This window comes from Perca flavescens, chromosome 6 (assembly GCF_004354835.1).
Source record: "Perca flavescens isolate YP-PL-M2 chromosome 6, PFLA_1.0, whole genome shotgun sequence".
Taxonomy (NCBI): Eukaryota; Metazoa; Chordata; class Actinopteri; order Perciformes; family Percidae; genus Perca; species Perca flavescens.
The window spans coordinates 23,338,101-23,355,604 of NC_041336.1; the positions used below are offsets into that span (position 1 = coordinate 23,338,101).

Below are 17,504 nucleotides of genomic sequence, written 5' to 3' on the forward strand. Positions count from 1 at the left end.
TGCAGACTTGTTTTTTTTCTGTAACTGGTCTTCAAAATGTCATCTCTCATTGCAGTGACCCCATCCGATTGATTTCCCCCAAGCTACAAGGTCCAACTTTGGCATAAAAGTAAACAAGTGTATTGGAAAAGCTAAGGCTATAATAATCAGCCTAGAGTGGCTAGTAATAAAACATGTGCAAAACTACCTATCTAAATCTATTTACTTTTATTTAAAGACAATTTGCTATGATTGTATAAATTATTTTTTATTTGTATGTTGCCATTATTTGAGAGAATTATTCACTTTGGGAATAGTATGAAGTGTTATTGTTTCAACAGCTTTTATTTTCTCATATCTCTTCTCACCAACTGTTGGGGACACAGATGTCACAGAGCAGAGCATCTGCCACTAAGTGAGAAATATGGTGAATTATGTTGCAGGAACCATGAACAAATTGTTACAGCAAGTAATATATTCATTTATACTTGCTTGTTTGAAATTAACAATTAGAAGTCCTAGTTAATCGAATTTGTTTTTTTAGGTGTCGCTTTGAAATTGAATTTCAGGTGATATTTTTCTGCTTACTTTTAGATTCCAAGATAAAACAGGGATGATGATTATAACACCAGTGCACCAGTGTAGAAAATCAGTGTTGATGCTTTCTGAGTTTTACATGCAAAACAGAAGAGGACGTATAATGGTGAAATGATGCAGAAGAAATAAATGAATGTGGCTTCAACTCACAGGAAACCAGATGGTGGATACTTAGCCAGAGGGTGGCCGAGAAGCTTTTCCTTTCTATAATTTCTACAGACCATATTTCTCACATTACCACCACATTTTATATTATTTATATATCAGATGTACTGCATGCAGTCCAGTATCTTCAGAAACACAGAATTGATGGAGTATAATTTGCACATTGCTCAAGGCACAAACATATTTCTCATCAAGTATGTCAAATTCAGTAATGTTTAGGAATTTGTTTTGTTTTGTTTGGCTTTAATATTGTCCCGTTAATCTTCAGCAGCACTTTCCTCTGGCTTTACCAGACAGCTGAACTGGCAGTAACAAACAAGCATCTAATTTGCTTGTGATCAGTAACCTGAAAGAAAAGATTCAATATTCAGAAATGATGCTGCCTGTGTTTTAAGTTATTATTGTTGCCATCTACTGTATGTTTTCAGCGGTGCAACAGAAAATAATTTACAAATGCAATTGCACCTTTTTCATTAATAAAATCTTTCTTTGAAAGAATACTTATCTGTGCAATGCTTTATGGATTGTTTTCATAACTATTAGCATGTCAATTGTATGTTTAAACTTGGCTCTCTTAGAATATTAGTAATGTACTGTGTAATGCAAATTGTAAATCCAATGCTCAGTTTTTATTTATTTCTTCAGTTTAGTCAGTCTCTACGAGTTTATTGAAATGATGAAAAAAAAACTAGATACTGATAAAAATGTAAACTGTAGTAAACCTCAGCTAGTATGGCAAAACAATCTAAACCATACGTGAAGGCAAACAGTATATTCTGTGACACAAGACATTGATGATGATGATGATGATGATGATGTGGGAAGTGACTGAGTAAGACTGATTGTCAAAATTCTTTATTAAAACGGGAGTTTAAAAAGCCATTGTACTAATGATTTATGCAGTTTTATTAGATATATACAAAGTGAACTGCTGTAGTATGCAAAGCATATTAACTGGATGGTCTTTCCATCATGACAGCACCCTGATCATTATTGATGTGTTAACAGTCATCAGTCTGACAATCATGCTCAGTCTTCAATTCCACATAAAGCAAACCCTGATTATTAGCTCATGCTTACAAATCTCAAAATGTCAAGTAAAAATTGTAAGAACACTATTATTTGTTAACCTTATTAGCTGCAATAATTTATAACCCCCCATTATAGAAAAAGAAATGCAGTACATTATGCTGGGACTAAAAAACCTGGTGTCATCTGGAAGGCATCAGCAGAACTGAAATTTAGAAGAAGAAAAAAAATATATAGTTTTTATAAAATAATTGTAAGTACAAAAGATATGAGTAATTAAAATAAAGGTTGGGGGAAAAAAACTTACCTTCCATCGGTTACCACACTCATTACACAGTACAAATGTGGTCATTGGCTCATCAGCACTGCGTGTCTGCACCTAAAACACACACACACACACACACACACATCACATGTCATCAATCAATTACAAAATCAACGTTACAGACAGGTTTCCAGACATCCATTCCTTTGATATCTGATACTAAAATATTCATAAAAACAGCTTTTGAACTCAGACAAAGAGATAATTACTGCATCCACCTGCTTCTCATAACTGAACATACACGCAAAATATCACTGGGGAAAAAAAACTCTGTTTATATACTCTGTATTATAGCATGCTCTCCCAATGAAAAGGTCAGGGAATCATACGGTTTTACAAGGGAAATTCAAAATAAATACATGTTTATTTCATACACCCCACAATGTAACCTTCCTTTGGTTTTCTTCCCCCTTCATTGACTTCTGCACACAACCCTTCTTACTACTTTATGTTAAATACTTTAAACATACTTTTTCTTTCTCTAACGATTTATTTTTCTTTGTTAAAACTCCACATCAACCCTAAGTTGCAAGACACACACATACACACACACACACACACACACACACACACACACACACACACACACACACACACACACACCTGTCTCTGCCTCTAAAAGTCCCATTAGAGCTAAAATACACCTTAAAGCAACACTATGTAACTTTTAGCTGCAGCTGTAGTTCCAATGAGACATATGAGACAATGAGAGGAGGGGGACGGTCCCCCTACAGGTTGTCTCATTGGAACTACAACTCGCGGCGGGTAGTTCCAAGAGACAACCTGTAGGGCTAAAAGTTACATAAAGTCGCTTTAAAGTGAGGTTTACTGTAACAACGTAGCAAGAGGTTGTGCATGTGAAATAAGTAGGTAGAAGTAGAGTAGAGTGCCTGTTTACCTGGTTGTAGGTGCAGTTCTTCTTCCTGCACTTGCCGCACTGCAGCAGGTCGGTGGTGGTGCCACCAGTTTTGGCCATTTGGTGCTCCCTGATAGCCTCCTGGGTGAGAACGTTCCTCAGCTTTCTCAACTCGTCACTGGCCATCTCCTGCATAAAGACAGAAATGTGACAAAATGGAGCAGAGGGACATAAAAGCAAATCTATTCACCATGAAAGGAGTTCATCAATGGTGTAGTGTGCCGTTGCAGCGTTCTGTACCTCAGCAGACATGCTTGCGATGCGGCTCAAGTCAATGCTTCCTGCGAGGACGTTTCTGCGTAGCCCAGGGTTCTTCGGGTCCTTCAGGTTGCTGATGCGACTGCGGACTCTGTTTTTGTATTTCATATCAGTAGCCTTTGTCTCCTGGTAGATATGTGCGACCGTAGAGTTAAGGGACATAGTAAGGATGTCAAATGGGATACCTTCCATTTGGATAATCAGTGAATTAACTGCTGATTAGTCAAACCAATCACGACAGCAAATAATCAGCTAAATTGAAGGATATGATCTTCGATCTCTGCAGCCATGCTGTCACAGTTAGTTCCAAAATCCTTGAAGTCGTCTGTGAAGACCAGTAAAAAAGAAATCATGTTAATAAACTGCACACTATAGTGAGATTTGTGTGTGTTCCTTATGCCGTATATGGCTGCTAAGTTCCACTATCCAGAGCTTGATTTGTATGCTACTTTGTCAGCATATTTAGAGCACATGAGCTGCTGTAGTGTGTACTCTCTGTGGTTAAGTGTACTATCAGCCTCACTGTTTGTGCGCAGGGCAGCTGCCAGCATCTCAATGCACTTGTCCCTGACGGAGTCTCCGGTAGCGAGGTGAGGTGATAGCGGACCCCCGGCAGAACTGAAGCTGGGTGACATGGGGCTGGTCGGGGTGGTGGGAGTTTTAGGGGTATCAATTTTGCCCTTCCTGCAGAAAAGGACACATCAAAGCAAAGTGTGTGACATCACATCTGGTGTATTTGGCCTGATTAGAATGGAAAGAGAGGCGTCCAAACTGAGCCTGGGATTTGAACGACTGATCTTTTTTTTCTGAAGCATTTCATTTTTTTAAACCTTACTAAATATATGTAAAGGACAAAACTGAGGCCCTTTCCACATGTCAACTGAATCCCGTTCATCACCGGCAAGCAGCCATAATTATTATTTTTGTCCATTTGGGGAAAGCGGAACACACTGACGTATTATCACCTTATAAAGAGGGCATGGCTAACATGTTAGCAAACAATTGCAGATTTACACATCTAGCAGGAATAACAAAAGCATTGACTTGGATTTTGTGTTTTAGATCTGTTTTCTTCTTCTAAAACATATTGCAGTGTGCTGTGAATTTTTTGGTGAGTTTATCACCAAAAACATCCGGATGCTGCTGGAAATCAGGCTGATGAGAGCCATGAGACTAAACCAAACAGTACAGCTGCAGGCTGTAAAACCAAAAGAATAACTGAAATGCTGAAACGTTCCCCAAGCTGAGGGGAACCTGCAGAGTGGCGTGATAATTCTCTGTGCCAAATAGCAACATCCAGTTTATTATCATTGATCTTATATTTCATAAAATGGCCCTCCTTACTTAAAATGAGTGTACTTAAACTAGATTGAATATAAAATAATCATAAGTATCATCAGAATACATTGTAATACTCAAACTACAATGACTTGAATATTGTTTAAATAAAGAAATACCTTTCAATACTATCAGTAGAGGGCTTCCTCTGTGGAGGTCCAGGCTGAGAAGTCTTAGAGCCGTGAGACTCTCTTCTGTAATATAAAGTCAACAGCATCATCTTCATGCTTTCCATTGAAACAAACTTGTGAAACTAAACAAATAATTTACCTTTCAACTGTGAGCTTCTTTGCTGGGGGTGGGCTGCTTTTCTTTGAATCGATGGATTCCCGCCTACAGTGAGTAATGCACTTTCATTAAATTTGGATTTATTGACAATGTTTAGTTCTCTTTCATTTCCAAGTATGAGACGTGGATACCAGTCCTACCTGTCAGGTTTGAAGTCAGCTGATTGACGTTTAACAGGTTGGCCAGGCTTTGAGTCGCAGGAGTCCTTCCTGAAAACAAAAGAGAAAGTTGTGACACCGACGCCAATAAAATACACATTATGTCGGAAGCAGCATAAATTCAGATGCAACGTCTGGGGAAATTTATTTTCCTGCTCCTGCACACCTGTGTTTTTCCTTTTTGACATCCAAACTGGGACTTTTGGGAAGTGGTGGTTTAGAGTCAGATGAATCTTTCCTGACAAAAGGAAACATTTGTTTGAGTCTCGAACAAATCCACTCGCAGACAGTAAAAGTATGCAGTATGTTGGTGTAAGAAAAAAAAACTGTTCGAAGAAGCTCAAGTCAAAACACACAACCACAATGTTTCGCAGCTTAACAAGCATTTTCACACTCATGACTGGCCAACCTTTCTCTCTTGGCTTCATCAGAGTGTTTTTTAGACACTTTGCTGTCCGATGAGTCTTTCCTGCAAAAAGAAAACAGTCTTTGTACCAACAACAAAGTTCTTTTTTACAGTAAGTCACTGTACACCAGCTTTAAATAAAGATGGGAATGATTTCCTAGTATATCAGGATGGGAGAATAATAGTAAAATAGTGGAAAAGTATAAACCTTAAATCTGTAAAGCTTACAGTAGTATATCCTTTGAAATGCCATCAATCTACTGGTTATATGGACAAACGTATTCAATTGACTTCACAACATTTTTTATTCTTTATTTCCTTTGTAGCCACATAAAAAGAAAAGGCTTTATCACCGATACAACTCTCATAACAGCACTACACACTGCATTACCGTCATGTACTATATTGTGTCAATATTTCGTCTAAAACTAAGGAAAAACAGAGATTACAGTTTGAGGTTACTGCTCCTCCAGATACAACAGCAAAGTATTTTTGTCAAGGATGAATGAGAGACAGAATAATTCCCAGATCCCGGACCTGTCTTTCTTCATGTGATCTGACGTCTTCTTCTGCGGAAGAGGTTTATAGTCTGACGACTCCTTTTTGCTGTAGCAAACAACACAAGGATTTAATGCAGAGAAGAAAACTCCAAATGAAATCACAGGTTATTACTTCAAAATAATCCTCCCAGATACTTCAAGGCAGTGACTACATGCGGCCTGTAATGAGAACTCATCGGATCCAGACCTCTCTTTTTTCCCGTCCAGTGAGGGACGCTTCGGTTGAGGAGGTGGGGGATGCAGGTGAAGAGGAAGTGGAGGAAGAGGAGCGTTGGGGTCAGGAGGCTCTTTTCTAAATGAAACAAAACCTTTTTGAGCTGATCTGAGTCACTTTATGATGAGAGTGGATTATTATCAGCAAATATGAATGTGAGGCATTGCAGTTGGCATGCAGACCCTGACCTAGGTGGAGGAGGATGAAGATGAAGAGGAAGAGGAGCAAATGGAGCATTTGGGTCCGGTGTAAGTTTCCTAATGTAAAAAATGAACATTTTTTTTAAGTTTCCACAAAAATCTCACTAAACAAACTCAAACATGCACCGAAGCACGCCTGACCTCTCTTTCTTTACTTCCAGTGAATGTCGCCTAGCCGGCAGAGAGGCCGGTTGAGGAGCATGAGGAAGAGGATGTCGGGAGGAAGAGTCTTTACTGTCCTTTCTGAACAAATGTCACAACAGTACATGTCAGAACGGTGAGAAAAAATCCTTTTAATAAAGCCACACCTGGCTGACCCATCACAGCATGCACCATGCACAGCGGGGATCCTGTAAGGCCATGAGTCTGGTTATAAAACTGTAGGAACAGATGTCACGGCTAATGAGTGAATCAGAAACGGTTAGGTCATGCAGTAATATTTCAGTCCATCATGCTCTTCAGCTCAGGCAATGTAACGGTCCTGACCTTTCTTTTTTCAGGTCCACAGAGGGGCGTTTGACCGAGAGAGGAGGCCGAGCATGTCGAGGAGGAGAGGGGAACCGGGTGGGATACAGAACACTGCTGTCCATCACTCCTTTCCTGAAATAAATAATTCAATCTGAAGCTCTGTTGCATGTTTTGATGTGTAGTAATCAGTTTTCAGCCACCTCCGTCTCACCTTTCAAATATTGATTTGTGAAAGGCAGGTTTCTCTCTCTGGGGTTCAGTCGGCGGTCTCTCTCGTTGCGGTGATTTTATCGACCTCTCATGTCTGCTTTCTTCTCTCTGTTTATCCTTCTTCATGTCATCTGTGTAGCTGTGCTTCTTAGGCTCCGATGTTTTTTTTTCCTTTTTGACTTCTTCCATGTGTCTCATCTTCTTTGGCTCTCCTAACGGTCTTTCTTTTCTCGGTTCTGGCCTGTGTTTCTCACTCTGCAGGTCTTGTAAATGCTTCTGTTTCTTATTCAATTCCACTTGGGCGTCCTCCACGTGTTGTTTTTTGGTTTCTTCTAAATGTTCCTCTTTTCTGATTTCTTGGAGATGTTTCTCATTTTGGGGCTCCTCCGGTTGCTTTTCATCACTTGGGTCATCCGTGTGTCTCTTTTTGTTTAAGTGTTCAATATTATGTTTTTCTTTCCGGTTTTTATCGGGGTGTTTTTTGTCAGGATCTGAGTCGTGTTTCGGTTTGACGTCAAGTCTCCTGTGACTAACAGAAACAAAGGAAGTATCATCTTTACCTCTGTTCAAGAGCCAGCAAACATTTCACTTACGTCAGGTTTGTCGCTGTAATGCAATTTAGGCCCCATTCGGACAGAATTAAAAATAAATCCAAGAGCCTATATCATGAGCTGGCAGGGTTTTGTGTCTTGTAAAGTTCATCTTTACTTCTTTCTTGTCACACTGTTCACTGAGCTGATGAAAGTTAACGCGCACAAACTTTGTGTGTAAAAATGCTAATGCCTCCACAGAAATAACTTAAATCACAGGATAAGCAAACAAAAAATGTGTGGCATTAAAATCTCTGACCAGCACAAGTAATACTGCAATCCCCCCCACCTACCCAACAGAACATATTCCAGTCAGAATGGGGCATTAGAAGAGAATCCACTGCTTTAGATGAAAACTTCACACAAAAACAAATAGGACATACACTACTTTCAAAGCCTTTTTAGAAATGTCCTACATTTGCACTTCGAAACAGGACTAGCTTGAAAAATTACCAAATTACAGCCTCAGTAACAGAAGCATCCATCATCACTTTTTCAAACCATTTTTAAATCAATAAAATCATTTTTAAATTAACATTTTTGTGTCAAATTATTGATATCTTTAGTAAGTAGCCATGTACTAAGCAGCAGAGCAGGCAGGTCATTATTGCAAATTGAACCCCTTCAATTCTCAATAATGACTGGCTCGCTCTACATTATCCCTTACCTGTTAGAACAGATGGATACATTTGATATGTGTTGCTAGAAATTCTGACATGAAATGAGGCTTCTTTTATCGTTTTATTTTTATTCTTTTCATTTCTAATTCTAAAGCACTGTCCTTGGTGCTGAATACTGTCTTTCTTTGGACACTTAAATGACGTAAATTCACTTACAGCTGTCAGAGGGTTGAAAATTCTACTGGTAAATAGAGTCATTTAAAAGCTTCCATGGCAAACAAACAACAAATGTCTTTACATTCTGATTTAACGGTCATAATACATAAACATGTACAAAAAATATAGGTCTGGTGTGGTGCGATGTGGCGTGTATATGACAAACATCTCATCATTTCACTGAACATCTGTATTTCCATCACAATTCCATGTCATTTTAGATTAATATTAAAAGCAGCTAGGTCACATTCACCACTCTTGTTTGTTTCTGTCTGCTTCTGTGTTAAACATCATGTCAGCTGTGGAGTTTCTGTGGAGCAGCTGTTAAAGTACTGACCTGCTTTGTGTCTCAGAGGGGGAGCTGTGTGGAGACACGGCTGTTTTACTGGAATCCAAACCGTTCTTCATTTCAGATGGTTTCTCAGAGTCTGTGTGAGTGTTTGCATGGAAGGGGGAATCATATCAGCAAATCATTCACTTGATGGATGTGTTTATTGCACAAACAACTATTTAACTGCTCAGTGAATCATGTATCAAAATCAAGTACCCAGAAGTCTTTTCCAGTCTTTAATGAGGATCTTTGCCAAGGCAATGACTTCCTCGTCTGTGCAGTGCTTCCTGATACCGTTTACAGACATGCCGATCCTCGTTTCCTAAAACAATTAAAAATGTACACTGTGAGCTTTTAAAAACCATGCTGTTATCTCATTTGGCATGTTGGTGTATGACTAAGAATGAGTTAATTGTACTCCAGTATAAACTATACACTGGACAATACCTACCTGGAGAAGTTTGAGTGTCATATTGAAACCTTTCAGTTCCCTCAGCAGGTCCATGGCGCCCTCCTGCACACACAACAGAGTTAACTTCATTTAGACTTTTAACTTATAAATCTTGAATGTTTGTTTAGAAATATATTGACAAATGCAGATTTGATCGCAAATGAGAATATTTCAAAAAAGAAACCACAAACTGATAAGTGAGCAGTTACAGTTTCACTTCTGTATTTTTAAGTTTCCGTCATTGTTTTAGACAAATATATTGATTCCATAAATTTAAAAAATAATTATCTCAGAACAGGCTTTAGCCTACATAAGAATTTCTGATTGTTTGCTTTATTCTAGAAATTATAGTTTTTCAGTTTTATTCTACTAGGCTACTGTATTGTCGTTTACAGCTGTGCAAGAGCGCCATGAAACTACGTCCTGTATGAGTCCCCGTTCAATAACAAAACCAGCAAAAAACTTTGCAAAAACTTGCCAACGAGTTGACTAAAGTTGACCCATATAGCGCTGCACACTCTGGGTCGACTGCGAGCGAAATGTCTGGAAACCCGCTCCAAACACCTGTTGACCATTTGTTAACAGTACAGTCATGTTCATATTACAAATGTGCAAGCTTTTCCAATACACCCTTTCAGACGAAATCAAACTTGTTGTCATCGTAAAGCTGGAGGATCTTTTTAAGAAGAGACATTTACGGGCCTTCTGCACACACTGCACGATGTGGCAGGACGACGCGCCACCTGCGGGTGTCAAAATACGGTCTCACCATGTTATTTCGAGACACCATCTTGTCCAATTTTTTTGCAATCCGAATGAGATCTTCCTCCCGCGTCATCGCTGCATTTACTCGACTATAAAGACTCAATAATATCGATTATAGATCCTTGTTAAAATCCGTGAAATCTGGTCAAAACAATTTTGGATCCACTGCAAGTCGGACTTCTCGCACGGCGCGAGCTCCATTCAGCCCAGAGGCGTGTCCTGCAGCAGGATCCCAGCTGACCTGCACGACACATGACAACAACTAAATATAGGGGGTGAAGTGGACACTATGGCACAGCACAAATATCTAATTCTCAAGGTGATTCGTTTAAAGTTATTTCAAAGTGTCAGACTATTTCAGTACTTCCTCGTTTGTACTTCTAATTTGTATTGGCTCTATATTCTGTCGTATGTATTGCTCTGTTTTGGCTACCAGTTAGCACACCAGTGCCAGTTGCAGCTGTGCCAAAGTTCAGCCTGACACTTGATCACTGTCTACTACATGTTTAGTACCTCACGCACAGCTTCAGCACTAGATAACAAAGACGTATCAAATCTCTTGTTAAGCCATTGAAGTTTGTAGTCTGTGTGCAGATGTGTGGAAAGCATCAAGCAACATTTTCACTTTTGTTAATGTTAAAAAAAACAAAAACAATTCCTATATTTGTTAATATGTGTTTGCCACCAGAGGGTGCTGTGATACAAGTTTATAACTTCACACAACTTCACAGCCCAACTGATCAGATCCTTTCATGAGAATTCACTTTTAAGATTCCTTCACCAACCATCACGTTTGCTTTTATTTGCTCCTATTCACCTCTCTCTCTCTCTCTCTCTCTCTCTCTCTCTCTCTCTCTCTCTCTCTCTCTCTCTCTCTCTCTCTCTCTCTCTCTCTCTCTCTCTCTCTCTCTCTCTCTCTCTCTCAGTCCAGGCTATCTGACCTCACACTGAGATTGTATAAAGATTGAGCTTTTTCAGTGGTATTTTTGTTAAAGTATGACTGTTGAGACTGTAGGAGCTGTTTTCAAAAAGAATGCAGAGACACCCAGCATTTGAAGTGATACTAAATGATCATATTGAACTGGAATGATATTATTTAAAATGACTTGAGCCTGTAATTGCACAAGTCTGTGCTGCTTACAGTCTTCTTTTGAGTCTCGTAGTGTACACAGTGAGTTAGTTAAGGTCGGTTAAACAAACATTCAGAGGATGAAATTACTTGAGATTACTTGAGCAAGTGCTTTCTACAAGGTCCTTTGTGTCCTTGTAAAAAAAAAGTGTTTATCTATAGCCTCTGACAACTTCTTGGAAGCTACCACTTACAGACAGTTTTCATATCTTCCAGGGGAAACACACTCCCACTCCTGAAAAGCATTAAGGCTTACTCCCACAGTCAACTGGGAACGGAGCCCCACCACAATTCAGATCTTAGAGACATCCCTACTGCGGGATGTCTCCCCAGTTGTGGCAAGCGAAGGACATGAGAGATGCCAGTCGCAACTGTCTGTTTTGGAAGTTAGATCAAATATCAGTGGGATGAAGGGTTTGAGGTTTTAATTGGTTCGGATTTCTCTGTCTAGAAACGTACACATACAGCAACCGTTTATACGGATGGTTTATGTAGACAGAAATGCTCTCTAACATAATTGTATATCATTACAGAACAGTATTGGCTGGAGAACTTAAAAGTCTGCCCTAAAGGTAAAGTGTAAGTGTGTGGATTTTTTTATACAACAGTTAAAACCCTAAAATATGAAGCATGTCCTGTGATGCTCTTGTTTGTGGTGCATGGATTTGAAGATAGCTTTGTTCATGATGGCAGGTGAAAGTACACTCTGAAAGCTTGTCTTGAGCAAAGAGTATTATCTCTTTACAACGCTCTTACACAACAGGCTGAGGTTATAACCCATCCGCTGCCTCCGCCTGAGGACGGCAGAGTGTCTGGCTGTGTAGAGATAGAGCCAGCCAACTAGAGAAGTGGAAAAGCTACCCGTGAGGTAAGAGAGGAAGAACCAGTGATCAAGATCAACCCGCAAGATCCTTAACATTTAGTGTACTAAACCCTTGGGCTTGGGGCTGTGAACAGAAAAAGCAGTGGATGACAAAAAAGAACTGCTTCCCCTTCTGCAACCTCTGAACTGTCTGATCTCTTCTTACAGTACACTTTATTTATTGACTTGACACTTGTTAGCAAACAGTTGCTTATTTACACACTCAGCAGCTGGGAGCAAGATTAGCTGTCATTTGGTGTAGTGTTTGTGTCCACCCAATCTTGGAACCCATCGGCTATCGGTCTGATGACAATTTAGCCTCTACATATGAATGCAGATAAATACATTAAAAGCACATAAAAAGCTAAAGCAACGTCAGATGAAAGCCGATGTGTTCTACCTCTTTTGCGCTTCACACAGACGTTTACCTGCATGCAACCAAAGCCCGCTCAAGCATGATTGGTCAGTCCTACTCGGACTACAAAGGGACTACAAACAGAAACCAGAAAACTTATGATACCTAAGTCTTGTACCGTTGCCTACATATTCAGATATCTGTTTATAGAGATTAATGTCAACCTGATGAATGTACATCCAATATCCCCTCTCTTTTAGCTCATTTTTTGCTCTCTAGATGTTCACCAGCCCGTCCCTAACTGTGGCTGTTGGCTGCTGTTTGGTGCTGAGCGGGTGGTGTACAGTGGGTTGGTATATTGGAGCCAAAAATTGGAGCCAAAACAAGCTGAAAGACACTAAAAGTAGTGCTGAGGACTGGGAGAGCAACGGTTGCTGATATTAATTATATATGTAGGTTCGTCACTACGAGTGATTCCTTTCCCTTTAGGCTACACACAGACATTTGATCCATTGTTGATATTAAAATATTGATTAGTGCAGCTTTAAATACATTTTTTTCTACTAAAAATAATGTACCTTTACTTTTTTAAAGTTGTGAATGTAGGACTTTTACTTGTAACCAAGTATTTTTGCATTGTGGCTTTGCTACTTTTAAAGGGATGTACATATATTAGAAAGCCATACACATAAAAGAAAAAGTGTTATTCCTTGAGACAGCTGAAAGAATAGGCCCCCCTGACGTTTTGTGCAGTCGGTGGATCTTCCCTCTTTCTGAATTCCTGGTGGCTCTCAGGCTCTACGTGGTTACATAACTGCATCTGTGTGCATTCCCACACACTGCACTGAAGTACCCTGAGCCTCTGCTGCTGGGTTTGAGAGTCTATCATTAGCCTCTGGGGTCTGACCACATCAAGTCATATCTTGTCTTTGATTGTGAGTGCTGTAGAAAGTTAAAGGCTGACTTGTTGGTCAAGCTTTCCAAGCTGACAGAAGAAAGTGGTCCCGCATCGCTTACTGTACTGAATTGTACATCCCACATGCTTTGTAACAGACAAAGAGTTAACACAGATCCAACAGGGAACATCCACCGGTCTACTTTCCTCTCCGTGCACCTCGCCCAGCACTGGTGTCCTTGCCAGTCACAGACCAGAGACGCCAGGCCTGGGCAATTATGGCAAATTTTGGATGACATCAGACCAGAAAATGAATGATTTCATTTTGCTGTCAATCTTTTTTCCTGGATCCGGTGCAGAATGCAGAACCTGTAATAGAGCATGTCAAAACAGAGTGGGAGAATTGTTTAGACGTTCACATCTGCAGTTGGCTGCAAGGTAATCCCAGCCTGGTGGGGTTGGTTTGTGTGCTAATAATGACCACTGTTTGGCGTTGGCGTTCGCAAAAAGTAGGCTGAATCTCCCAGAGAGATTGGACCACCCAAAGACTTTAAGAACATCCTTGTGTCTTCAGCTGTCTCTACTGTAAGTCTTTATTTACTGCCACACACACACACACACACCAAATTTGCCATATCCAAAACTGTTTTGGTGGTGCCACTATTTTAAGCTACCTTTGACCAAAATAACTGGTGGTGCCACTGTTAGACACAATCTAACCAAAATAACTAAATGACTAACCAAACTAAATCTGAATTATGCCCTGAGCAAGAGATGTTTTACCCCATTCCAAAATTACAAAAGGTACATTTAGTGTCTAGTCACCTGAACTGCAGATTATGAAGAAAATGATTCACCCTATAGCTATACAGTGAATAGCACAACGATGCATGTAAAGGCAGAAAAAAGCCAGAAAGTGATATGTAAAATATGTACCATAACTTATCCACAACCGTCAATTGCACATTGGCACACTGGACAGACACTGAGTCATTTGTGTAGTGTGTCTGCAAAAAGATCCTGTGGTTCTTCCCAAGGCTGCGATTTGATCTTTGAGCTCTCTTCGTTTGTGCTTGAGCTTCAGCTTTATGCTGACAAACAAGTGCATAACCCCTTTGGCTTGAGACTGAAAAGGAGAAAAAATCCTTCAAAAAGAAGAACCCAATGAGAACGTTGTGAATGCAAGCGCAGGTCGAAAGAATGCTAAAATGTTGTGCTTTGATCGAGCCGGACAACTGATAATAAAAAAATTGAATTCAACAATTGCACTCATTGCATTATAATCTAGCTGTTTACAAACATCACATCGCACAAAGCCTTTAGATCAAGCTGTGCTAAATGAAAGCAGAGTTCCTACGCCAGCAGCCCAGATAGTGTTAGTGTGTAAATCCCCTCTTACTCTCATTTCCATTTCAACTGCCCAGCAATCCAATTAGAGCTCCACAGTTCAAAACCCGCAACACCTCTGTATTAGCAGCTTTTGTACTGCTTTCTGTTGGATTTGATTCTGCACAGGTGAGATGTTTATGTACAGGGACTAGAGTAATCTAAGAGAAGTAGGAATTGCACTCAATGCTAAATGACCCAGTTAGTTGTAGACATCTAAATCCACAGAAGTGCCACACTTGTAAGCTTAGTTTTAGATTAAATTAACTTTGTTTGGGCTCTGTTGGAAATGTGTGTCCCTGAATACCAGTGAGCTCTGAAATATGAGTCACCGGTATGGTTCTTGCAATTTAAGGACAACAACATGTCAGTACATGGAAAATTTGATTTATAGCACCCTTTTCTGGCATGCAGAAAGGCACTTTTACAGGTTTCGAACATCCATAAAGCAGCATATTCAGATATGTCTTGTGAGAGGATACAGCTTTAGCACCTGATCCACATGGCTAGACGAAAATCTCAGCAATAACCTGGGCAAATTCACTGCTGTCAGGACCGTAACACTTCCTCTGAGCTTTCATGTTAAACTGACAATCAAGAGTGCGTTAACAGACCTGTGAGAAGATAATATGATGTCTCATTAGCTCTATTAAAGATTTGCTGTAATCCATATGGCTTTATGACTTATCGGGTACTGTCAATGAATGCATATGTGCCTTTTTTTGTTATAATTCTTTAAAATCAGTTTACTGATCATGAGTATTTATACTCAAAACAGCTGTATAATGTCTTCTGTTGCTCACATGGAGCTTTCTCAAGTCTGGGTATATATAACCCTAGTGCTGTCATCAGGGTCAGCTCTCATGGGCCTTTACCATGCAAGTAGTATCTGTCAAAAAGCACTAGTCAAGTTGCCTTATGGGAATTGTAGGATCCAGGAATAAAATGTGTGAGTGTATTTCGGCCTCTGCTGCATCAATTTGGACCCTTTTTTCAGTATGACTCTCCCAACCTTATGTAAGTGCAATATTGAATCAATGGATTACTGGTTTTAGTCCCACTGGCTAACATTTTACCACTATTCAAATACTCTGTTGCTTAGTCTACCAACCAAACAATATTTGAACAGCTTAAAAGGACTAAACATGTATTTTGAGAGGTTTTAAAAATGTATTTCATTACAGGTAATGCCTTTTAAAGAGCCATATATTAAAGAGGAAAACATAGAAACCAATGCTGCCCTCTAAGAATAACTAAACTATGTTTTCTGTAGCAGAATATGAAAAAAGGTTTTTAGATGTTTTTGTCAACTTTTCAAGAAACAAGAAAATGTACTTTTCCTCTAAAAGAAGCTCTGTGAATCTGCCTTCAGATGTAGCTTTGGGCTTAGGTGTGTTATGTGCAATATGCTGAAGACTAGACAGCTTATGTGTAGCTCCAGGCATTGCATTTTCTTCTCTCTTCAGGGTTTGTCTGACTGACATATTGCTTTGTGCTCCAGTTGTTGTCACCTGACCAATGATCACATTTACTTTGACTGAATAAGCATACATGGTTTCCTTGAGCTGCAGCCAATGGCTTTAACTGTATGTCTGGTCACCTGTTGCAGATGTCATTTTTGTTGTTTTTTGTTCCTGATGAAGGTTTATTTGATTTAAATGTCGCACAGCAGTAGTGAATAAAACAATTTGGGGAGCAAATTACTATTTGTCTTTATAGCTCTGGATTCTGGCCAAAAAAAGAAAATTCAAGGTACATTTTCTCTACTTTGTCCATTTACTGATGTACTGTACATTTCTTTCTCTGACTGGATCCATGGGAGTAACTGAAACAAATGTGAGATTAGGCACAAAAACTAAAAAATAAACATCCAAAAGAGAAAACACAACTTATGGGAAACTAAAGATAAAAAGAAGCCTTCAAACATCTATCCAAACATCTTTCTGCAGTGTCCGTTTTAAGGTTGTGGAGGATTTATTACTACCATATGAGACTGCAACAGCCCAAAGGAAACAGGGAATTCTGTCCAAGAGCTGCAGAGAAAAAAGTCCTCCTGATGGCCTTGGAGGTCACGCCAAGGTCAACACAAGCAGACTTGTTAATGCATGGGTGATGTCATCACCAAGTGGGCTCCAGTGATGATGTCAGGATATAGGTACACTAATGCATTGTGCATGCTGTGGGTGTGTTTAATGTGCCTTGTGGAGGAGGTGGGAAAAGGATGCTGTGTGTATTTGTTTCTGGTTCATTTGACTGTCAGCACACAGATCCTCTCTGTCTATGTGGGGTCCAGGAAGTTAAAAAGTCTCAGAGCAGAGGAGGTGTCTCAGTTGAGGACAGGATGCCTTAATTCTACAGCAGATCACATGAGAACAATGTATACTTTACATTTTCCATTTCTGCCTTATTCTGTTCTTTTTTGATTAAAATCATGTCAACTATTAGTGAAAACATTGCAGGAGAAAAATTTGAGAGCTCAGTGGAAACAGGCTGACCAGGCTGGAGCACACTGAAGCCTCAAGTACTCTGTATCTTACTGTAAGATGCCCAAATTTGATAATTTTATTGTCAGGGAAAGTAGAAGCTGGTTGTTCCAAATCCGCACATTCTGGTGCTACACTTCCAGCCGGTCAGGATAAAACCAGTGACTGGAAAATATAGAGCCTAAAGCATAGAGCAGACTGACCGAAGGAAACACGCCATGCTGAAGATATGAAGTGTATAATTGTTTTATTATTAAGAAAATACCGCCTCAGTTGGGTATTTGAAAAAAAAAGTTAATCATAAGTTACG

The 17,504-nt window shown here is 39.6% G+C and overlaps 1 protein-coding gene across 3 annotated transcripts; it reads right to left on the minus strand.

The window, feature by feature from the left end:
• Positions 1-1,580: 1,580 nt before the first annotated feature.
• On the minus strand, positions 1,581-10,315 carry tcea3 (transcription elongation factor A (SII), 3). Of its 3 annotated transcripts, XM_028581559.1 has the most exons (21): positions 10,089-10,315; positions 9,320-9,382; positions 9,085-9,190; positions 8,875-8,965; positions 7,113-7,640; positions 6,920-7,033; positions 6,575-6,676; positions 6,422-6,490; positions 6,207-6,311; positions 5,997-6,065; positions 5,463-5,522; positions 5,220-5,291; positions 5,036-5,104; positions 4,878-4,940; positions 4,727-4,801; positions 3,793-3,953; positions 3,538-3,594; positions 3,252-3,406; positions 2,994-3,140; positions 2,078-2,149; positions 1,581-1,975 (listed from the first exon to the last, which is right to left on the minus strand). In XM_028581559.1, exons 1-21 carry the CDS (start codon positions 10,155-10,157, stop codon positions 1,967-1,969), a joined length of 2,256 nt encoding a protein of 751 aa, XP_028437360.1. In that variant the 5' UTR covers positions 10,158-10,315; the 3' UTR covers positions 1,581-1,966. The 3 variants fall into 3 exon arrangements, with proteins under 3 accessions (XP_028437360.1, XP_028437361.1, XP_028437363.1); XM_028581560.1 differs by lacking the exons at positions 6,207-6,311; positions 6,422-6,490; positions 6,575-6,676; positions 6,920-7,033; positions 7,113-7,640; XM_028581562.1 differs by lacking the exons at positions 5,997-6,065; positions 6,207-6,311; positions 6,422-6,490; ... (1 more) ...; positions 6,920-7,033; positions 7,113-7,640.
• Between the last annotated feature and the right edge of the window lie 7,189 nt (positions 10,316-17,504).

Coding starts and splice junctions, on each gene's coding strand:
- tcea3 (XM_028581559.1), bottom strand. CDS start 10,157: ATGACGCGGGAGGAAGATCTCATTCGGATTGCAAAAAAATTGGACAAG. Junction 4,802..4,877: donor AAGAAGCTCACAGTTGAAAG/GTAAATTATTTG, acceptor TTTATATTACAG/AAGAGAGTCTCACGGCTCTA. Junction 2,150..2,993: donor AGAACTGCACCTACAACCAG/GTAAACAGGCAC, acceptor TGTGTGTTTTAG/GTGCAGACACGCAGTGCTGA.